The sequence below is a fragment of the Perognathus longimembris genome, chromosome 23, assembly GCF_023159225.1.
Source record: "Perognathus longimembris pacificus isolate PPM17 chromosome 23, ASM2315922v1, whole genome shotgun sequence".
NCBI lineage: Eukaryota > Metazoa > Chordata > Mammalia > Rodentia > Heteromyidae > Perognathus > Perognathus longimembris.
Window position 1 is genome coordinate 30,553,861 of NC_063183.1, and position 24,161 is coordinate 30,578,021.

General features: G+C 40.9%; 1 protein-coding gene across 2 annotated transcripts in view; it reads left to right on the forward strand.

Annotated features, from left to right (window-relative positions):
- Positions 1-4,772: 4,772 nt before the first annotated feature.
- Frmd5 (FERM domain containing 5) overlaps positions 4,773-24,161 on the forward strand; it is a 223,501-nt gene continuing 204,112 nt past the window's right edge. Inside the window, exons 1-2 of one of the 2 annotated variants that reach the window (XM_048332283.1) lie at positions 4,773-4,851; positions 4,894-5,154. In XM_048332283.1, the coding sequence (XP_048188240.1) occupies positions 5,053-5,154 (102 nt within the window). In that variant the 5' untranslated portion in view covers positions 4,773-4,851; positions 4,894-5,052. Of the gene's footprint in view, positions 4,852-4,893; positions 5,155-24,161 lie in introns of those variants that run through there. The other variant, XM_048332284.1, reaches the window with a different exon arrangement.

A 24,161-nucleotide genomic window follows, 5' to 3' on the forward strand; every position in this document is an offset into this window, starting at 1 on the left:
CATCAAAATACTTCACTCATCAGGGTCCAACTCAAATGCCTTTCTCTCATTGTTTCTCTGTCACTTCCAAGCTCACATAATTGTAGCATTTGTTTTGCACGTCAAGCACGTTGCTCTTGTTCCATGTTTGCAGATTAATTGTACATACACGGGAAGTTGGCTAATACTGTATTATAGCTCATTGTACATATATCTAATGTGCTAGCCAAGATTTGTGAGCTTCTTGATTCATATATTGACTTTTTCTCTCATTTGGGCTATGATTTATGTACTCTAGAAAATGTCAGTAAGTGTAGTTTGAGATTTAAAAAAAAAAAAAAAAAGCACAGCTGGGCACCAGTGGCTCACATCTATAATCCTATCTATTCAGGAGGCTGAGATTTGAGGATCAATGTTCGAAGTTGTTTGAAAGTCCATGAGGGTCATCTCCAGTTAACCACCAAAAAGCCAAAAGTGGAGTTAAGGCTAAGTGGTACAGTACTAACCTTGAACAAAATAGCACAAGAGCAGTGTCCAGGCTCTGAGTTCAAGCCCCAGGACTAGCAGACACATATACAAAAATGCACATGCTTATATTTTCATCTATCTATCTATCTATCTATCTACCTACCTACTTACTTTCTGTTGAACAAAAAAGAGTTAAAAACCTGAAAATCTTGTGGAGATTTTGTGTAATCCTCAGTCCATCTCTTCCTGGCCAATGTACACCAAGTGCTGTCCATCAAAGCTACTTGAAGTTGAGACAAGGTAGAAAAGCTGTTTCTTAAACTGTAGGTGTCTTGATAAAAGGGGAAAGTATTCTGGGAAACTATATGGATTGTATATTAGTATTAAAACAAGTATATGAAACTGTAACCTGTACATCAGTTTGATAATAAAAATTTGGAAAAAAAACAACAAAAAAAAAACAAGTATATGTTTACAACTCTTAGAAAATATAAATTAGTCATTAACCTGATTGTAGATGCTTCAAGCCTGAGAACAGTTCTCTACTTGGATGGGCAAATCTCTCTGGAGCAGAAGCCCTGCTCCTGTAGACACTGATGCTGAAGAGAATTTACCTTTCCTCTCTGTAGATTTAGAGCACATGTATGTCAATATATTGCCTCTGTAGGGGTGTGAATGTCCTCATTTGAGCCCCTGCTCTTAGAACAGAAGCTGAGATCTAAAGAATCCAAGAAAGCAAAGACAGAAATGTCTTTAATGCTCACTGAAGAAATTATGCAATGGGACTGAACTGAGGCTCTTCCTGGGCCAATGTATAAAGATTGAATATCTCAATCTTTGTAAAAAAATGTATTGATATTAGATTATTACTTGAAAATATGATAGTTTCATTGGAGGTCAGTGTCACACTGACACACGGAGGGTAGAATTTCCTCTAAAAGAGTTAATACCATAGTTAATCACCCTCAGAAGAGACAGCACCTGGGAGAGAAGTTGAGACTTTGAAATTGTTAGAAGTTGGCAAAAAAAATTTTAAAAAATGAAATTGTTAGAAGTCATAGCCTTTTTGAGTGTTTGATGGGAATTGAACCCAGGACCTTCTGAATGCCAGACAAGCTCTTCCCACTGAGCTACATCCCTAGCCCCACAAGTTAGAGTCTGGTCTTAACTGTGATGGGAAGGACCTATATATTTATGATGTTTGGTGAAGGGATTATAATATTTCTTACTAAAACCTCATGTTATAGTGAACATTGCACTGAAGGAGGGGGGGAAGGGAGGGAAGGAAAGGCATACATGAGAGACATTACTTCTCCTGAGGATTCCTTCACAGTAGAGAAGGTGCTGTCATCCTAACAATTTAGAAGATGGGGGTTTGGAGCCATTGTAGTGAGCTGTTGTATTCTAAATATAGCCTCCTTTATAATCCAAGACAAATGAAAGCTGTGACGGCTCTGGTTATCAAAGACACAGGAGGATCTTTTATTGAATAGATCCTTCCCATCCTGGACTTCCTGTCTAACAGACTTGAGAAAGAAAAAAAGGGAAAGTCTTCCCCTGTTTAACTTTCTAGTTCCCCTTAGACTTCTGCATATTGAGTCTTGTTTGGGAGGCATACATCCATATTCTTGCATTTATTTTTTTCCATCCTGTTTTCTTCACAAAGTGTTCTATATCAGAAAGGGAGGGTTTGCAGCTGGATGTTATGTACAAACATGGTTGAATATCTAACTAGGTTTTCAATGAAGTGAGCTTTGAAGCAGACACAATGTTCCATACTGAACAGGGACGCTGCTTACCACATTGCCTTCTCATCCCTGCTCATTGCATCTACAATCATACTTTAAAGAAAGACTGAATTCAGTTTCTTAGAGTTTTTCGGTATTTATGGTGCTTTGCAATTTTAATATAACAGATGTTTACTTGCATAACCTGTTATAAACACTCTCCTACCTTCTCATTAAGGGACTTCCTGTAACTTCTTGGACATTGTTTTCTTCCTCTTCTACATTTTACAATGAATACCAGCTTTTACCTTCAACAAAAGTTCTTCCTGTTTAACATCTTGAATTACAAAGCTGAATAGTATAGAACATCACTATGGCATATTAATGATTTTACTTGTCTCCAAGACCTTGTTGACTTTCATAGTTTCTTCACAGGTCTTCCCTTGGGATGTAGATGCTGTAGAATAACTATTAATTTCATTTACTTCAGTAGGACACTTTCATATTACCTATATATTACAAGCACTGAGCTACTTTCTAGGGCCATAGCTTAGAGCTCATATCTGCTTTTACGCTTGGAACACCTGACTTGTTTTAGTCTCATGACTCTTCCAGGGTTGTACTGAAATGCCACAGGGGAGGATGCAAACATAAGAACAATAATCCAGGTTACTAAGGTGATAACTGGAGAGAGAGAGAGAGAGAGAAATCTTCCAGGGGCAGGTGGAGCAAGCCATATTGGAATCGAAACACACTAGTGATGCAGCGTACTTTTTAAGTCAGAAGCCTAGCCTAGCAGTCCTAGGAGGCTGAGGCAGGAGGATCGGCCTAGGTTAGTGAGTTAAAGGCTGACCTAAGATATATAGGGAGACTCTTTCTCAAAAAAGGGTTGGCATTGCTGCTCAATGAACACTTGCCTATCAGGTTCAAAGCCCTGGGTTTAGTGCGCAGCCCTTGAAAAACACAACAACAAAAAGACAGAGTGGACACCAGTGGCTCATTCCTATAATCCTAGCTAATCAGGAGGCTAAGCTTGGAGAATCAGGGTTAGAAGTCAACTGAACAGAAATGCCCAAGAGACTGTATCCAAGGTGTGGCTCAAGCAGTAAGTGACAGACAGGAGTGGAAAAAGGTGAGACTACTAGTACAGTGGGGGGAGGAAGAGAAGTCAGGCTTTTTTTCTAGCTAACATAGGCTTTTATTTTATTGTTTATTTTTGTCTTGGGGCTTGAATTCTAGGCCTGGGCGCTGTCCCTGAACTCTTCAGTTCAACACTAATGCTGTACCCCTTTGTGCCACAGCACCACTTCTGTTTTTCTCATGGTTAATTGGAGACAAGAGTCTCACCGACTTTCCTGCCTGGACTGGCTTTGAGCAGCAATCCTCAGATCTTAGCCTCCTGAGTAGCTAGGATTACAGGCGTGAGCCACTGGTGCCTGGCTAACACAGGCTTCCATGTTTTGTTCTTGTAAGAAGAGTTTCAACAAAATAGGAAATTGTGCATATTTCATTATTTAAAATAAATCTATATTACAGAATCAATGTTTTCAGTTGTCTTTTTTTTTCTTTCAGTTTTCAGAGTGAAACCCAGAACCTTGCCCATACTAGGCAAGTGCTCCACCACTGAGTTGCACCCCCAGTATCATGATAGTTTTATATACGAGGCAAGCACTTTACCACTAGGCCATATTCCCAGCCCCCTAGTTTTATATCATTTCCTTTTATTAAAATCTTTGAGGGAGAACAGTGAAGTTTTGGTAAGGCACTCGGAGTCTGTAGCTGTTGGGGAGGGTCACATAGGAAAGGAAGCAATCCATTTTTTTTCCCCCTTTGTGATGTGTTCTGAAGATGTCTGATGTGTGTAATAATTCTAGTTCTAAAGGTGCAAGGAAAGAGTAGATGACTTCCGGTGTTCCTACCGGCGGGTGTGGGAGGGGGAGCACACCTCAGCCTCAGCCTCCTTTTGTCTTCTTCTAAAAATAAAAGGCGGCATGGGGTGTTAGCGAGAACAGGGCTTGCTAGGGGTTAAACCCGGCTACTCACGGACCTCAGTGGTCCCAGCAGCTTTGACTTAATAGCGCCTGCAAAGCAGCTGTTTCTCATTTAAATAAGGGGGCGGGGCATAGAGGCCCTCCGGGCAGACTTGGGGGTACCGACTGCACCGGTGGGGGCAGACCCCAGGTCTGGAGCACGAGGTTCCCGGTGTTGGGCAGGTGCCGCCTTCTCGCCCTGGCTCCCAAGAAGGCGGGAACGGCGCCGTTGCAGTGTTCGAGGCTTGGTCACTGTGGTAGAGCACCATAGTAGTATTTCAGGCAGCAGATAGCCATCAAGTAGAGTGTCCACACCTGGCCCGGGGGCAGGCAAACAACGTCCTTAGGAACCACCGGGAGCAACCGAGAAGCTGGGGGTTTGGGACGCCAGAAGACCGGTTGGGGCTTAGGCTAAGTACGATTGTTCGGCGGTGATTGCTTCCCCCACCCGCTCATCACCGCAGTTCCCTATCTTGATTGGCTACCTGATCTGCCACTCAGTTCCGCCGCGCTGCCTCCCATTGGCCTCCTCCAGCCGAGGCCCCGCCCCTACGAGCTAGACACGGGCAGTGGGGCACCGGGGAAGAGAGCCCAGCGCTAGCTCGGGGCTGCTGGGGGAGGCGGTGGTGGCGGCTGTGGGGAGGAAGGTGGAGGAGGAGGAGGAGGAGGAGGAGGTGGAGGAGGCGAAGAAGGAGGAGCGGGGCCAGCGGGAGGCAGCGACGGCGACCCAGTCAGGGTGATGGTGCAGGTGCCCGGGGCCGGCGCGGAGCTGCCGGGCTGAGGGGCTCTCGGTCCACCGTCCGCAGCGCCGCCGCGTCGCTCCCGGGGACGGGCGAGCGGGCGGGAAGATGCTGAGCAGGTTGATGAGCGGCAGCAGCAGGAGCCTGGAGCGCGAGTACAGCTGCACCGTGCGGCTGCTGGACGACAGCGAGTACACCTGCACCATCCAGGTCAGCGCCGCGCCACGCCGCGCCTCCCCGCCCGCCGGCGGGACCCCCCTCGCCCTCAGTCCCGCCCGCCCCCACCCCCCCCCCCAAGTCGGCCAAGTTGGCCGGCTTCCGCCGCCCGGGGGTCGCCTCAGCCCCGGCGCCGCGCTTTGTCCGCCCCTAGCTGAGGCGGACCGCCCCCCCACCCGGGGGGGGGGTTGGTTAGGACGCCTCAGCCCGAGCCTCTGCCCCAGGGGCCCCGAGGACCGCGCGCCGCCACCCGGCGAGTCCCCGCGTCCCGGACCCCCCAACTCCGAGGGAGGGCTCGGCGGGTCCGGGGGCTCCTCAAGCCCTCCCGGGGAACCGAGCACCTTCCGCGGGCGTCCGGAGGGGGGCGGGCCGGGCCGGGCCGGGCCGGGGGAGGGGGTGTGAGAGGAGGGGGCGGCTCCTCTCCCGGCCGCCCCGTCGAGGGGCGCAGGCTTCGGCTCTCTCGGGCTGGAAGAAGGCCGGCTAGCCGGGGTGTCTCGATCAGTCTGGTTGGAAGGAGAAAGGTTTATGTCATAATTTCTCCCCTAGCGTTTGTGAGTCAGAGCTTTCCGAAGGTGGAAGGGAACGCGCAGCCCATGCCGAGTGGCCTATTGAAGGGAGCCCAGACCTCTGGGCTGTGCAGACCGAGACAACACCACCCCCCACCCCCCCGCCACCTCCCGCCTTTGGATCCCCAAATCTGAATACACGGGCCATTTCTAGGCGTAGGAAGAGAGGGCGTGAGGTTAAAAAAAAAAAATTTAGCAACAAGTTCCGGCGATTCGTGGGGGGATTGGCAGTGGCCAGAAAGAAAACGGTGACTTAGGAAGAAAGAAAGAGACCACGCTAACAATATGAGGATGCTGCTGAATCTCTTGGTTTTATTCCCCCCGCCCCCCCGAAGCTGGTGTTTTTGAAAGGGCTATGTATTTCCACCATCCTCTTGCCCGTGTTCCTTCACGACTGCTCTGGTGGCGCGTCGGGACTAGTGTTCTCTCCCAGGAATGCAAGCACAGCCCTCCCTCTCCCTCTCTCCCTCTCTCTCTCCCTTTATAAAGTCAGAGGTTGGAGAAGATTGACCGTGCCCCAGGTTCCGTTCAGCAGCCGGTGGAGGCTGCCCTCGCCGTCAGAAACTGCTCTTTGTGGAGAAGCACATTTGAGTTGGACGTGGAAGGGTCTCAACCCGATTCCCTTTGCCTTTGCAACATGCAGCCAGAGGAGGCTCCGTTCAAATGTGACCCAGGAAACTGCCCACCTGGGTCCTATCCTCAGGGAGCTCCCCCAACTAATTAATTATTATTATTATTTTTGCTGACAGTGCTCAATAGCATAAAATAGTGGTGTGTGGGAAAGATGCTGGGTAGTGTAAGAGGAGCTACTGTCCTCTGCAGACTTTGTGTGCACTTCAGCCTTGTACTTCCTCTCCATCCCCTTCTCCACCCCACCTCGTCCCCCCCACCCCCCACCAAATCATCTGTGGGGTTTTAGTGCTGGCTGCAGCCAATATTCATGAGGGTAGGAAAAGAAATATCTTCCTAAAGCCATTCAAATACAGTCATAATGAAAACTAGCCATCAAATGAGAAGACTTTTTTTGTACTTGAATATGGTAGAGAGATGTCATGTGTTATCCCTTTGCTGAATGAGTGGCATGTTACTTTTTGTTTCTATTGTATCTTTATCTTATGCACAGTTTTTCTTTCTTTTTTTTTTTTGGTGGAAGGGAAAAAAGAAGTTGACATCTTTGCTATTTGAGTACATTTTCAAGAGCTTTAGAAACCTATAACCTTTCTTTTAAAATCTAAAGCATTTACACAATGGCTTATCAAGGGCATTGTGAGATTCAGACTTCATGAGTCTTAAGAATGTTTTTGTGCTGTATGGTGAAATAAAATTTTTGGAGCAGGTCATTAACTTTTGCCAGGGTACAGATTACAAATGAAAACACATCACCACTCCATGAGAAATGATTGATAATCCTGTAGCTTTATGGCCTTACAATAAGGAAAATGGTTATTTTTCCCAGTTAGTGGAACTTATGAGGTTGGGTGATAGGTGTTGTAATTTTTTTTTGTCATTAAGAAAATGTGTTTTTAAACTAAGCAGGATTTATTGGGTTTGTGTTTGCTCTATCCTATTGTGATTATTTTATTGCTGCTCTTCTTTTGTTTTAATTTAACTTTATAAAAAATAAGCATAGTGTAAATACAGCCACCTTGTAGTAAGTGTCCACAGTCTAGATGTGTTAGTGGTTGTGCATTGTTTCTTGGGAACCTAAAAACCACAGGAATTCTAAAATGTAGCATCATTCTTTGACACCACTACTTGGATTGCTTTTGCTTTTATCTATGTGAGGAGAGGTTTAAAAAAATAGCTTACTGAAATGAATATTTTTTATGTATAGCTTTTTTGGACATTGAGAGATTGAGCTTTTCTTTGCAACTCTTCCTCCTGTACATTTCAATACTGTGAATGTGCACACGTGCTCATTTGTCAAACCCTGGATTCAGCATCTTTTAAATTAGTATGGTTAGGATGGTGAGTTTCTGATTAGATTAAGCAATATTTCTACATTTTAAAGGACTACAGTATTGTATATTTTTGAATTTTTAATAATTTGGACATTTTTCTTGAAGTGTTATATGTCATATTTACTTAAATAAGCTATTTTAGAAAGATCATGAATTTTGAGATAATTAGAGCCCAGTTAGGGTTTTAGAGGATTATTTACTTATTTCTGTCGGTTGTGGAGGATTTTAGAGGATTAGAAAGGTATCCTTGGGTGGGAGTCATGAGAGTCACATTTGGTAAATTTCATTGTAGGCAGTTCTGTCAAGGTATTGGTCTAGCCTTCTGCAGCAGTTATACTGATTTGGCATTTAGAATGTGATTATTAAGGTAATCAAAATGCCGTATGTCTTCTCAAAGAAGGTTGCCACAGTTACCACACTATTCTTTTATTCTTTCTAGTATAGGAATTATATTTGTAGATCAGGAAAAATGAAAATATACATTAGGAAAGCTATAGTGTAATTGCTTTCTTGTGAAGAACATTGTTACCAGGTCCCTGCCAGTTTTGAAGGTCATTGCTTCATAAATGCAGATCTGGCCCGTATTTTTCACTCATCTGTTTTATCTATGCATATTTATATTTATTTACTATGTTTATTACCCTTACATTGTTGTTTTATTTGGGGAAAATAGGAAAAATAAAAAAAATCTATCTTATATCTTAGAAGCCAAACTGAATAGTCATTTAAATGCTTAGGCATGTATAGTCTAAGGAATACATTTTCTTCTATCTTTCAGGTACAATAATTTATGCATGATTAAGAATATGTATTGCAGAAGTTCTAGTAATAATATGTGTTGAATGAATATACATTTTCTGGTAAAATATTAATTGCATTTTCATGATGACTGAAAGGTAAGATTTCCCTAGAAATGAACTTGATTTACTAAGGATATATTGAAATAACTGATTAACTCTTAGGTTATACAAATTTTTAAGTTACCTGCCGTAAATAGAATGTTTGTGCCAAGATGGTTCTATAATGGAACCAATATTTAAGTTTTATTGTGGCACAACCACTTAGGGTAAGGGAGGGACAAGGCAAATGAATTGGGCCCTGAGCTGGCCAGAAACTGTACACACATTGACATCTTGTTTCCTTCACTGTAGCATTTTAGATTGACTATATTTCCATTGTTCCAGGTAAAGACATTGTGCCTGGTAAAGAAAATGTGATTGTAGGTTGGTTGGGAGAGTCCTGTGTTGAATGGCTAATTTTATACTAAGCATTCTGGTAGATGTTTTGCATATACCTTGCAACCCATTTGCCAAGTAGGTAGTATTTCTATTTTACAGATGAAAAGACAGGTGAAGGAGATCAAAGGAACTTGCTTAATGTTAGTAAGTGGCCTAATTGTATTTAAACCATGGTCCTTTTGTGTCTTAGTCTTGTTTTTGTTTCTTCTCTCTATTCTGGCTCCTAAGTCACCTCATATCTCTCTGTCTCTCTGTCTCTCTCTATACCTTTCTTCATCTATAAAATAGAAATTCTAATGCTTATTTCATAGCAAAAAGGAAATATGTGGAAATATAAATAATAAACAGTATTTAAACAGACTAATATGTTACACTGTGGCTTATTCTATTCAAGCCAAAAATAGAATTGAGAAATGTTCTACTCTTTTCTAAGAAAACTTAATCAGTTTAAGCCCTAAGTCTCTTTAAAGTGATTTCTGATTCATTGTGATGAGATTATAAAATTCCAGGCTGGTATACCTGGACTCTATTAAAATTTTTTCTTTAAAATTTAAGAGTTCATATTTACCTCCCTTCTATTCTGCCAAGTTTTTGGCTTGGGGAGAGGAAAAGGCATTTATTCCTGGGCTACAATTTACTTCTAAGAATTCTGCTTCATATCTGGTAAGTGAAATCCTTTGTTTCATTAATGCAAAAGGGATGTTGTTAGAAAATTAGGATAATTTTATTCACAGAGAAAAACACAAAGCTGTTGTGTTTTCATGAATATTGATTAAAAAGATTTTAACAGGTAATTATGCTGTCTCAGTATCTCTGTTACAGTAGCAAGTCAGTTAGACTCTGACTCTTGAAACTAACCTCAAGAATTAGCCTTCCAGAGTCCTAAAAGCACTTGTAGTGTTCCTTAGTTTCTGTATTAAATCTTTTTTAAAATTTTTTTTAATTTTTGGCCAGTGCTGGGCCTTGAACTCAGGGCCTGAGCACTGTCCCTGGCTTCTTTTTGCTCAAGGGTAGCACTCTGCCACTTGAGCCACTGCGCCATTTCTGGCCATTCTCTATACATGTGGTGCTGAGGAATCGATACGAGGCAAGCACTCTTGCCACTAGGCCATATTCCCAGCCCCTGTATTAAATCTTTTATAAAATGAATAAAAATCTACTCCTGAGTATTGAAGCTAACTTCTGGATACACAGTTGTGCTTCATTCTTTTTCTTTTGTAAAGAAGTTTCAGTAGCATCTGAGAGAGATTTAGAAGCATTCACCACAGCATATTTAACTCAGGGTTATTTGTATGAATTGACATTTGATTAAATGTTTGGAATGAATATGCTAGATGAGACACTTCAACATACTATATAATAAAAGAGCATGTGGGTTTTGAGTCCTCTGTTACATTCCCTAGAGACATATTTATCATTGTTGTCATATCGTTAATATCAAGCTTTTGAAAGAGACATTTTACACATTTGTAGTATTTTATGTGTAGGTATGAAATGGACAGTAGGAAAATCAGAAGGGGGACTGGGAAGGTGGCTTAGTGGTAGAATGCTTACCTAGCATGCATGAAAACCTGGGTTCAATTCCTGAGTACCATATAAACTGGAAAGACCAGAAGTGGTGCTATGGTTTTAAGTGGTAGAGTGCCAGCCTTGAGCAAAAGAAACTCAGGAACAGTGCACAGGCCCTGAGTTCAAGCCCCAGGACTGGCACAAAAAAAAAAAAAAAAGAAAAAGAAAAAGGAAAAAGAAAAATCAGAAGGAAGGCATTGATTTTAGAAAAGAATTACCAATAATGTAAAAATTACTACATTAAAATTCTTAAATTGATCAAAATATTGTATTTCTGTGATAGATTTTACTGTAGGATTTGCAAAGGAGAAAAAGCTATAAATCACAAATCTTAAGAATTAGAACATTGGGCTGGGGATATAGCCTAGTGGCAAGAGTGCCTGCCTCGGATACACGAGGCCCTAGGTTCGATTCCCCAGCACCACATATACAGAAAATGGCCAGAAGCGGCGCTGTGGCTCAAGTGGCGGAGTGCTAGCCTTGAGCGGGAAGAAGCCAGGGACAGTGCTCAGGCCCGGAGTCCAAGGCCCAGGACTGGCCAAAAAAAAAAAAAAAAAAAAAAAAAAGAATTAGAACATCTAGTTTAAGGCCTTGCATAGTTAGAGTTGAGTTTAATAAATATCTATCCTGGTTAGTTTGTGCTGCACAATTGTTGTATTCAGTTTAACACTTTAAAATTTATTATAGCTGAGACCAATAAACACTTTCCAACAACAGTATAACTAATTTCAACCCATCCAATTCCAAACCATTTTTCTCTGTAACCCCTCTTCTTGGTGAGAAGTACAGGTATGTAAATACTATATGGTATTTCTAGAGCCATGGAGGTCTCTGATAACTTTGGGCAATTATCCTTTGTTGAATTGGTGGACACCCATCCACACCCATAAGTTCTTACAACTTTTCAGTTTGTCTCTAAGGATTTCAAACCTTTCAGGTTTTTCCTCCATTTCTGCAGGTGTAGAGAGCTGAGATCAAATGAATACTGTGTAGTGCAGTGCTTCATGGAGCTTCAGAGATCTGCCAGAATTAGGATTTTTGAACATAGGGATCACAATAGCCGCAGAATCCTGCCTTGACTCCTTTCCCCTAAGTTAATACCACATAAAATAGGATGGAGAGCTCCTCACAACCTCATTTTCTAACCTCTTACTGCAACAGCAACAGGAAGTACTGGGTATCCAACTGGTATATAACTAGTTCTTGTTATGTCGATTTCAAGCCGAATCTGTAACATGCCATCTGATCTGTTTGAAGGAGCAGCTGCAGGTAGGTCACTCTTCCCCTAAGGTGTGCCTTACAAGGCCTCGTTCAACTTATGTGACTATCACAGAGGATCCCTCACAATATCCCAGCTTCTTTTTCTTATCTGTGTGATGTTCAGGACAAGATGGCATTGTATCTCTAGAGGTCAGGTGATAATCATTGTCGCTTATATTTTCTGGCTTTGACCCTTGGGGCTCAGATCAAACCACCTGAATCATTTTCTCATACCACTGGGAAATTTGAAGAACATGAAACCATCTTCATTTTCATGGGGCAGAGGAATGGTGGTGACCTAAAAGAGCAAAATACTTGGCCCTGTGTCCATTCTGAACATTAAAGCAGGTCTTCCTTTTAGACACTAGATTCTGGTGGACTCCTACAACTCTAAACTTTTTCTTTTTTTCTTTCCAGTCCTGGGGCTTGAACTCAGAGCACTGTTCCTGGCTTCATTTTGCTCAAGGCTAGCACTCTACCACTTGAGCCACAGTGACACTTCTGGCCTTTTCTATATATGTGGTGCTGAGGAATTGAACCCAGGGCTTCATGCAAGGCAAGCACTCTACCACTAGGCCATATTCCCAGATCCAACTCTAAACTTTTTATGAACATTTTACATATAGGGAGCACCAAGATAGACCAAGGAGGGCAGAGAATCTAAGTGTTCCTACTCCATACTTCACTTTTTCAGAGCCTCCCAAGGTCACCATATGGTCCTCATTATTGATGCCAATATTTTGACCAAGGCAGTCCATTGGTCTATCACCAGTTGCAGTTGCTTATTTCTGTGGATGATATTTTATCCCTATGGTCTTTCCAACTTCCTTGTATCATATTCTAGATTTGGAAAAACTAGTCTTTTCCAACGAATGTGAATACTGTTCCTTTGATGTACAAGTTGCTGAGATTCAGGTTGGAATTCTCCAGGCTTCTTCTTGCTGCCATCAGACTAAACACAAACTTGTACAAGTCAAGTTCTCTAAAGAGATCCTTCCGTGCCATGCTCATACAGGCAATATAATTAGGCCACATGCTTGGCAACCACTGAGTTTATGTACAATAGCTCCATTCACTTGTCTACAGAAAATACCCCTTTGACAATGATTATAGCTTCATCCCCCCTCCTCTACTTCTGACTCCTTGCATGATCATGACCTCATCTGCTGGTTAGTATTTAGGACCACTCCAGAAATGCTCCAACACTTAATTCCTGAGTATTAAGGATCATTTCAAAGCCTCAGAAAGGCACAGTCCACCAATAGAATCCATTCGAGATCAGGAACAAACATGGCCATTCTTCTGCATCATTCAAGGCATTCTGTGTCACAACCCAAGGGTTCTTTTCCTTCCATAGATGTTGTAAACACAATCAAAAGAAAGGAAAATAATGAGTTAAAACTGGTTTTCAAAATGCCCCTGGACCACAGCACCAGTAACATCTGAATATGTATTAGAAATGTTCATTTTTAGCTCCACACCAGACCTAATGAATCAAAAAGTAGACATGGACTCCATCAGTCTCCCCACCTGGCTTCAAGCTTGCTTAACCTGCTTGCTCAGCTGGTTGCCACTTGGAGTTCAGCAGTCTTTGTACCAAACTTGACAAGTAACTGTTGTGCTTGCTGAGGTTAGAGAATCACTTATCTGGTTACAGAGACATCTAGTTGGCTTATAAATGGAGATTGAATAATGAATATCACATTTCTCACGTTCAATTTATTTCTTGAATGGTCTTAGCTGATTCTGTGCCCTTGCAAGGGAAAGCTTGGTTGATTGCAGATATGCCTACCTATCTTGAAGTGGGCAGGAGCCTAAAGATTCTACAATGAGTCATTTTACTAACTCGATGCTGTTCTATTTAACAGGGTTGTTTTGGATCTCCCCATGACCTAAGACTATAATTATTGTGTATTCACATATTATTTTTCAGGGTTGTTTTTGCACAACTTAAAGCATTGGGAGAGAGAAAAAATGATTGTCTTTGTGATAAAAATAATTTGCAAACACTTAAGTAGGTAATTACATTGGCCATGGTGTTGATGTGGTGGCAGTGTACATATAGGAGAGAAGCCTGAGAGAGGGAGAGATTCTAAATTAAATATTTCTCAATGGAGGAGAGATTTATGAAAGGAGAGTTTATGAAAGACTGCCAAAAATAGGAAATGGTATGTGAAGATGAGTAGAGGACTTTTTAGGCTAACAGCAGACTTTCTAGATAGAAAAGCTGAAGATGTTTATATCCTTAGTTTTTTCTTATAATGCTTGTCTGACTTACTCTGGTATAAGTTGAGTCAAACAACAAAAATGTACTTGTTGGGGCTGGGGATATGGCCTAGTGGCAAGAGTGCTTGCCTCGTATACATGGAGCCCTGGGTTCAATTCCCCAGCACCACATATACAGAAAACGGCCAGAAGTGGCGCTGTGGCTCAAGTGGCAGAGTGCTAGCCTTGAGCAAAAGGAAGCCAGGGACAGTGCTCAGGCCCTGAGTTCAAGGCCCAGGAATGGCAAAAAAAAAAAAAAAAAAAAAAAGTACTCGTTGAGAAAGAATTACTGTCAGCAAAATTTCAGTCATACTTGACATGCTGAGAGCAGTCGGTCCAGACTGAAAATACACACCTAAAGCTGGTGGTTAATTAAGTCTTAATTCTAAAACTGTATAGCAGAAATTAACAATTTTCACAAAATAATAGCATCATGTAACAAAAAGGTGGATTCAGATTTCAGTCTTAATTCTGTGGCTATAACAGCTACTTATGAATTTTTATTTAAACAGACCTCCTCTCTTTAGTATCAGTTTAATGAAATGACAGAGGAAATAAAAGGGTTATCAAATTCCAAAAGCACTCTACCACTTTGAGCCACAGCTCTACTTCTGGTTTTCTGGTGGTTATTTGGAGATGAGAGTCTCACAGACTTTCCTGCCCAGGCTGACTTTGAACTGCAATCCTCAGCAGCACCAGCACCGAGCTCCAATAACTTTTAGCTGCTTTTTAAGAATCCTTTGGTGGATACAGTGAAATCTCAGTTTTGCATCAAGAGTTAAGTGAGATGGTGGGACAAAAGGGTGAACTAATTCAGCAGTGATACTAGACACTATACTTGAAGTGAAATATACAACTTGGGGGGAGCGAGGTGAGGATGGAAAAACGTGGGAGAAAATGAAGGAAGGGTGGCATTGTTCAAAAAGAAATGTACTCAATACCTGACTTATGTAACTAACTCCTCTGTACATCACCTTTGCCAAAAAAAAAAAAAAACCCCAAAAAACCATGAAGCCCTAAAAGGCTGATTTCAATATCTCTGTCTCTAAACCTAAGTATTCACCAAAAACAGCTTCTCTAGAGGACTGAGAAGTCTATCCTTGGATTCTCCAGTGAACTCTTGGTTGGTTTTTCTTTTAACTGTATTTTTTTTTGTCTTTTCCTTTTTGGTACTGGGGATCGAACCCAGGCGAGCACTTTGCCACTGAGCTATATCCCAGCCCTCCAGTGAACTCTTGATTGCCAGCTCTGAACTTCCCAGACTGACACAGGGTGCACTTTCAACAATCAACACAATGCCGGGCTAGAGCTTTGGGGATGGGAACCTCCAAGAAAGCAGTGTTCGGCATTTGGGCAATCAGCGTTCGGCAGAATGCCAATGCTAATAGGTTATTTTGCTCTGGAAAAGGAGAAAAAAAAGGATAGTCCAAAGACTGATGAATAGGGCACAACTGACAATAGGAACACTCCTTTGTTAGAGAGATTAAGGGGACTTGATGTGAAGTGGTATTGTGGGAGCCAAAAAATTAAGCAAAGGTCCACATGCCTAAGACTTGAAAAAAAATAATGGTGCATCAAAACAGCATGCCCCAGGGTACATTCACATGTCTGGCTACTTTTATTGAACTTGTAGTAGGAATGAGCCAGAACATAAGGAACTCTTGTAGACTGGCACTCCACAGCCAAGCAAATTTTCCTTTACCTTTAGACTTGTGATTCTTTCTTCTGTACCCTGATTTGACTCAAGGATCTTTAGTCTGGGCTCCAGCCTAATTTTGAGGATACCTAAATGGAAGAGTTAGCATCAGGATTCCAGGAGGATTTAAAATGCTCTTGGCAGGAGTCACTAAATTTTTTTTCTTATCTTGTTTAGATATGAGACCAACAGATCAGAACATTGATTTAGAAACAAGATAGGAGGATCCATCAGTTCACTTATGGGCCTTGTGTAATTTAGACTTGAGGAAGCACCTATCAAGCCTGCTGTCATTCAGTTTTTTGCTTCTAGAAAAATCCAAAGCTGGAGCTGGGAATATGGCAAGAGTGCTTGCCTCCTATACATGAAGCCCTGGGTTCGATTCCTCAACATCACATATATAGAAAATGGCCAGAAGTGGCGCTGTGGCTCAAGTGGCAGAGTGCTAGCCTTGAGCAAAAAGAAGCCAGGGATAGTGCTCAGGCCCTGAGCTCAAGGCCCAGGACTGGCAAACAAAACAAAACAAAACAAACAATAAAACCCAAGAAAAATCCAAAGCTCCAATTTGAGTTGTGGATGGGAATTTATACTCCATAGACTGGTCAAGATGCCTGGAGTGTTTAATGATACAGTGAATCCACAGTACAGCAGCACAGCCCATTGATTATTTGGGAAGTATCAGAAATTACCCCATCAAAGCTTCTGAGAGATAAAAATCTGATAAAAGGTTGTCCTAATACTAAGAATGTAACATCAAATTATACTCAGCTTCAGATTCTAAGACATGTGAAATAGGTTTTTTTAAAAAAGTGCATGGGGGTTGGGAATATGGCCTAGTGGCAAGAGTGCTTGCCTCATATACATGAAGCCCTGGGTTCAATTCCCCAGCACCACATATATAGAAAACGGCCAGAAGTGGCGCTGTGGCTCAAGTGTCAGAGTGCTAGCCTTGAGCAAAGAGGAGCCAGGGACAGTGCTCAGGCCCTGAGTCCAAGGCCCAGGACTGGCAAAAAAAAAAAAAAAGTGCATGGGGGTGGGGGGCTGGTAATATGGCCGAGTGGCAAGAGTGCTTGACCGTATACATGAAGCCCTGGGTTCAATTCCCCAGCACCATATAGAAAACAGCCAGAAGTGGCACTGTGGCTCAAGTGGCAGAGTGCTAGCCTTGAGCAAAAAGAAGCCAGGGACAGCGCTCAGGCCCTGAGTCCAAGGCCCAGGACTGGCAAAAAAAAAAAAAAAAAAAAGTGCATAGGGCTGGGAATGTGGCCTAGTGGTAGAGTGCTTGCCTAGCATGCATGAAACCCTAGGTTTGATTCTCAGCACCATATATACAGAAAAAGCTGGAAGTGGTGCTGTGGCCCAAGTGGAAGAGTGCTAACCATGAGCAAAAAGAAGCCAGGGATATAGTGCTCAGGCCCTGAGTTCAAGCCCCAGGACTGGCAAAAAGAAAAGTGCATAAGAGCTTACTTGGCATAACTGTAGGACAACAATACTCGACTAATGATTATAGAGTCAACTTTTATAAGTAGATAGCTGATTTAAAAAATTAACACTGTCTTTGCTTACCTTTGACTACATCTTGGGTAATTTAGAGACATGTAAATGAATAATCACACCACAGAAATCACACCACTGTTTTCTAATAATTTTATAGTGAAGAAGATATTACTCATTCTGAAATTTTAATATTGGTATACTAGACAGTTTGCTAATTTTTAAGGACAACTGTAATACTGTCTTGCTGCAAATTAGGTCGTTTAGTATGTCATTAAAAATATTGAGTATTTCTACTAATAATGTGTGTCACATATGATACCTTTGTTTTTTGGTTGAAAGAAAATAACAAAAGAAGTAGAAAAACTTCCTCTTCATTTTCTGAATTCCACAATTTCATTTTCTGCCAGCTTTCCTGACACTGTCCTGGCCACTTGTTTTATACAGTCTCAACATTTCTCTTTCGTTTGCTTTTGCCGGGGGGAACTGAGGCTAGCAGGGTCTTGCTCATCCCACCCTCACTCCTCCTACCGTATCTAATTGTCAGTGCTGCTTAGATAAACCTTTACTTAGGGCCAGGTTCTTTGTGTGGTGGTCATCTGTCCTTCTGTTGTTGGTAGGGGTGTTGTATATCTTAGTCAATTGAACTTGAGGCAATATAAATGGAAATCTGGGTGTTGGAGGCTTGGTTCATTTGGTAGAATGCTAACCAGTGTGTGAAAACGTCAGCCACTAATGTGAATCTCGGTTTTGGACCAGAAAAAAAGCAAGCAAATGGAAATCTGTCTAGTATAAAATAACATCTGGGGGCTCCAACCTAAAGATTCCTGAAAAGGTTTTCGCCAGATTGATTATTAAGTCTAGTGTTTTCTATTAACTTTTCTCCTTTTTTAAAATAGTTATTTCTTAATATCTTATATCCCCAATAAGACTGTGTGTCTAGTGTGTGATATTGTCAGAGCACTGCCCATGGTCAAGCAGGTCTGGTCACCTGAAGTTAGTGAAGCTGGAGGGAGAATTAGATTTACTGTCTAAGTGGGGAAACACAGAAGGACCAAATGCAGAAAAACTCATGATGGAATGAGACCAGACGTAAGCAGAAATCCCTGATGAGAATCTGGATGGAGAATTTGAAGAAGCAGGTTGAGGATGATAAAAGGATATGAGAGCTTTATGTTTTGTTGTCACAGTTGTGTACCAAGGTAGAGGCTTTTGGATATGTCTTTTGTTTGTTTGTACCAGTCCCAGTTTGTACCAGGTTTGAACTCATGGCTTGGTCGCTGCCCTTGAGCTTCTTTTGCTTATTTCTTTAACCACTTGTGGCACAATGCTACTTCCAGCTTTTTCTGAGAAATATATTGGAGTTGCATCTCATGAACTATCCTGCCCAGGCTGGCTTCGAACTGTAGTCCTCAGATTAAGCCTCCTGAGTAGCTAGGATTACAGGAATGGGCCACCAGCACTTGGCTATTTTGGTATATAATTTTGAAAATTATATAGGATTATTTACAAGTAGATAAGCTTTGACATATGACACTTGAAAATAGTAAATTATGAAACAATAAGTTAATAATTTAGAAATATTATATTGATATTCTTTTTTCAGACTCTGTTTCTCTGACATAATTAAAATGAGCATGTTTATGAAGAATGTGTATTATAACAAGGTACCTCTTGTCTTAGAGTTATAATGCTCATATTATATCGATTTAGTTGTATTGCTTCATACAAAATACATATTGAGTTCTTTGTTCTACGGTCTATAAAAAGCACTTCATATACAATCTTTCATTTAATGCTATCAGTGATATAGAAATGTAATTGTTCTTAACTATAGATGAGAGTTCTGGGGTAGCAAATAGGGGAGCTGGGATTTGAACTCAGGTCTGTGTGACTTCAGTTGTTCTGCTGAAATTGTCAGTGTATTTTAATGGGGAAAAACACTGACTTGGGGTGTCCAGATACCTGTGAGAAATGCCTGACAAGCTTGGAAACTCTGGGCAGATAACCTTAAGCTCTAAGATGCAATGCAACCTCACATCTGCAAAATAAGAAGGATCAGTTTGATGGCCTTTCTGTCCCTTTTAGGGTGGACGTTGTATAGTTTATAAGAAAATTGTCCATGGCTCAGTAAGTATTTGCTTTTGTATTCCCTCAATAAAGGCTATTAAATGCAGTTACTCTTTTTAAAGAAAAATGTCAAAGGAAGAACTTGATGACAACTTTTTTTTTTGTTTTTTAATTGAGTTTAAGTTATTACATATATCTCATAGTATACATTTTAACTTTCACAATGATGAAAATTGTCATTCTACTCTACATAGCTTATGAAGTCTATGAACCTTAACAATAAAATCATTTTCTCCATTTCTGATGGTATGTACATTTGTTTAGCAACATCTGTTCACTCTTTCACTCATTCCTTTCTTCCCATTCCTACCCGTGAATTGCTTAGTTCCCTTTCATCAGTGTTGATGACAACTTCTGTCTGTGATCTGCTCCTTAGTTTTGCAGAATGCAGAATACAGGCTTACCTGCTTGTTCATAATAGATTAGGTTCTGGGGAGATTGATTCATGTTAAATCATAAGACTTAAAAAAAGAATCCAGAATCTGTCTTATTTGTAGTTGGGATAGAGAATACTGCCATTGTAGGCAGTGTTTTCAGGATCAGAAACTTTGGAGAAACCAAATGAGAAAGTTGTTTTGGAAAGCAAAGCAAATCACATGAGGAATGTGCTCGGAGGTTGTGTAGTAAACTTGGAAGTTTTAGCTCTCTGGTCTGTCATAGAGTTCTAGTTATGAGTCTGATACTTTCTTTTTCCCTCTGTCATGTCTGGTCATCTCCCCTTTCTTCCTCTACTTGATCGACTGCTGGAATAAGGGGCTTGAACTCATAGCCTCAAACTCTGGCTTGTATTTATCACTTATGGCTGTTGCTCTACCACTTGACCCATGCTGCTGTAGCTGCTGCTTTCACTTTGTAAAGGTTATTGTACCTTTCTTCCCTCTGCCCCCACTGGCAAAAGAAAAAAAAAAACATTTCCACACAAAAACTTCTGCATAAATGTTCACAGCATTATCCATAATAGTGCATTACAAATGTTCATCAGCTGATGAAAGGATAAGCAAAATGTGGTATATCTACACAATGGAAAATTATATCCACATAATGGAAAATTCTTTAGCGACAAAATAGAATAAAGCACTAAGATAGGCATGGTGTGCCTGTCGCTAAGCTTTCCTTAAGCTCTTTTGTTCAAGGGTAGTGCTCTACGGCTGTGAGCTGCAACCCCACTTCCAGTTCTCTGGTGGTTAATTGGAGATAAGAGTCTCAGCACCAGTGCTGAACTATTGTAACTAACTTTTTTTTCCCCCTTTGCCAGTCTTGGGCCTTGAGCTCAGGGCCTGGGTACTGTCTCTGAGCCACTTTGTACTCAAGGGTAGTGCTCTACCATTTTGAGCCACAGTACCACTTCCAGCTTTTTCAGAGTAGTTTGTTGGAGGTAAGAGTCGCACAGACTTTCCTACCTGGGCTGGCTTTGAACTGCCATTCTCAAATATCAACCTCTTGAGTAGTTAGGATTACTGGTGTGAGCCACTAGCACCCTGCTTATTGTAGCTATCGTAATTCAACTTGCAAGCAGGTTAATTTTCCTTTTAAAATGAAAGTCTAGAGAGTACATTCTGCTTACTTTGGTTGGATTTAGGTGTTTTTCCAAACTCAACTCTGAATACGGTGTTTCCCTTAAATTTATAGATACTTTCAGATAATTTTTTTTTTTTTTTTTTTTTGGCCAGTCCTGGGCCTTGGACTCAGGGCCTGAGCACCATCCCTGGCTTCTTCCCGCTCAAGGCTAGCACTCTGCCACCTGAGCCACAGCGCCCCTTCTGGCCGTTTTCCATATATGTGGTGCTGGGGACTAGAACCAAGAGCTTCATGTGTAGGAGGCAAGCACTCTTGCCACTAAGCCATATTCCCAGCCCCACTTTCAGATAATTTTGAGTTAATTTTTATTAGTTTGGGTTTTGGGAGATCTTTTTCTAATTTTGGTTTTAAGTGGTAGGGTGTGTGTATGGTTCTCGTGTCCATAACTATGTTATTCTATAATAGGCAGTGTCACATAGGATTCAACACTATATTAGACTCAGAATGAATTCTAGTGTACCTCAAAGATTTTCATTCTTCTGCTCTCAAATTTTCAAATGTCAGTTTTTGGTTACTGTTGTCTTTTCTTTTTGAGTCAAATTTGAGTTTGATATGGTTTTACCTTGTAGTTAGCTACTCAGAGGGACTCAGGCAGGAATTGCTTGAACCCAGGAACCTGAGGACTTGAATTTTTTGAGAGGGGTACAATTCATATAGGAAAACATTTGCTTTTTTTTTTTTGGTTTATAGTTCTCTGAATTTTGGCAAATGTATACAAATTGAATCATCTATATCACATATATAGAATATTGTATAAAATTTCTTCTGCTTCTTTATGGATAGTTCTTTTCTCCTTCTCTGGCTCTGGCAACCACGAATCTAATTTCCATCCTTACAGTTTTGCCTTTTCCACAGTGTTGTAAATGAAATCATGCAATGTGTAATTTTCTCAGTCTGGCTTTTTGCATTTAGCATAATGCTTTTTTTGAGACCATAAAGTTAATTTTCTTAAAGTATATGCTTTACCAGTTTTTAGAATACTTACAGAGCTGTACAACAATCAACATGATATATAGAACATATATATCACTCAGAAGAAAGACCAGGCAGTAATTACCCTGTTTCCTCCCCTTCCCCTTGTACTTGGGGATTGAGCCCTGGACCTTGTACAAGCATAATGTTTGTCAGGCTTATCCATGTAGTAATACATTAATCTCACACAAGAAGTTCAAATGCAATATATTTTTAAAGTTTATTTTTATTTTCTTAGAGACAAGGTCTTTGTCGCCAAAACTGCCTACACAATAGCCAGACTGGTTATCCTTCCTCTGTACCTCAGCCTACAAAGTGCTAGGATTGCAGCAATGTAACACCATCTTAGTGCTTTATTCTGTTTTGTTGCCAAATAATTTTCCATTGTGTGGATATAATTTTCTATTATGTAGATATGTCACATTTTGCTTATCATTTCATCAGTTGATGGACATTTGTAATGTACTATTTTTTTCAAGATATAACATTTTTATTCATTTCTTTCTGTTTGAAATTAGTGCTTATTTTAAAATAACACTTGAGGATTTTATACTTAAAATATATACTAGAAATAATATCCAAAGCAAACAATCCAAATACTTTATTTGGAGATTATATGCTTAGAACTGTACTGTTCCTAAATTAACTCATTGTTGACATTGGCAAGAGTGAAAAATTGACTTCTAACTAGGGATTATTATATAAAAAAACCCAAGATCAGGCATCAGTGACTCCCACTTATAATCGTAGTTACTTAGGAGGCTGAGATCTGAGAACTGAGGTTCAAAGCTAATTCAGGAAGAAAAGTTAGAGAGATTATCTCTAATTAACCAGCAAAAAGCCAGAATGGAGTTGTGGCTTAAGTGATAGAATACCAGCAGTGAGCAACAACTCACTGTCCCCTGCCCCCTGAGTTCAAGCCTGGAACCAATGTACACAGATGCACACAGACACACAAACACACAGAACACCAAGGACAATTTCACCCATCGTAATCAATGAAGTGTGATTTTCTATTTCATGTAGACAGTGATTCATGTCCAGCAATAATCTCACTGAAAAATACATTATGTGACAATGTCACATCAATGTATTTTGATGCTGATTCCCACCACTTCCCCTTCTTGCAAACAACCAATGAGGTACTGATGGCTACAATAAGAGAAGAACCATAGTTAACCAACTTGTTGCTAATAGCTTTGAAAGGCAAATTCTGAGTATGGCATAACTTCACTGAAAGAGTGACAGCCTCTTCACTTCATAAAAAAAGTATATTCTGATTTCTAGAGTGGATTTTTAAATTTTAGTACAAAGATTCAGCAAGCATCAATATTATAAATATTGTTTTTTTTTCCCTAAAACCTGAAAATAATCTGCTTTTTAGTTGTCAGACTAATTTGAAATTTCAAAAGTTACTCAGGCATGTTTCTATCAGATAGGAATTATTATCATTAATGACTATAATTCCTTTTGCTGTTCATGTTCATAGTTGAAATATAAACATAAACTAGACATTGTTGATATTTTCTTTTTTTTTTTTTTTGGCCAGTCCTGGGGCTTGGACTCAGGGCCTGAGCACTGTCCCTGGCTTCTTTTTGCTCAAGGCTAGCACTCTGCCACTTGAGCCACAGCGCCACTTCTGGCCGTTTTCTGTATATGTGGTGCTGGGGAATCGAACCCAGGGCCTCATGTATACGAGGCAAGCTCTCTTGCCACTAGGCCATATCCCCAACCCCTGATATTTTCAATTAAACATGAAAAAGCCTGAAATGGAGACGTAGCTCAGGTAGTAGAAGGTTAGCCTTGAGCACAAAAGCTCAGCAACAGCACTTAGGCCTTGAGTTCAAACAGAAAACACAAAAACAGAATCTTTTACCCAATTTTAGTTGGTTTTGTCCTTTTGTTGAGTTATTCATTATATATTCTAAATATAATACACTTATCAGAAAGATAAGTGAAAGTATTTTCTTCTGATTTTATTTTTACTTTTTTTTTTTTTGGCAGTCCTGGGCCTTGGACTCAGGGCCTGAGCACTGTTCCTGGCTTCTTCCCGCTCAAGGCTAGCACTCTGCCACCTGAGCCACAGCGCCTCTTCTGGCTGTTTTCCATATATGTGGTGCTGGGGAATCGAACCGAGAGCTTCATGTGTAGGAGGCAAGCACTCTTGCCACTAGGCCATATTCCCAGCCCCTATTTTTACATTTTTAATTGTATCTTTTTGAAGCACAGCAGGTTTCATTTGCTGGATGTAATAGCACTCATTGGTCATCCC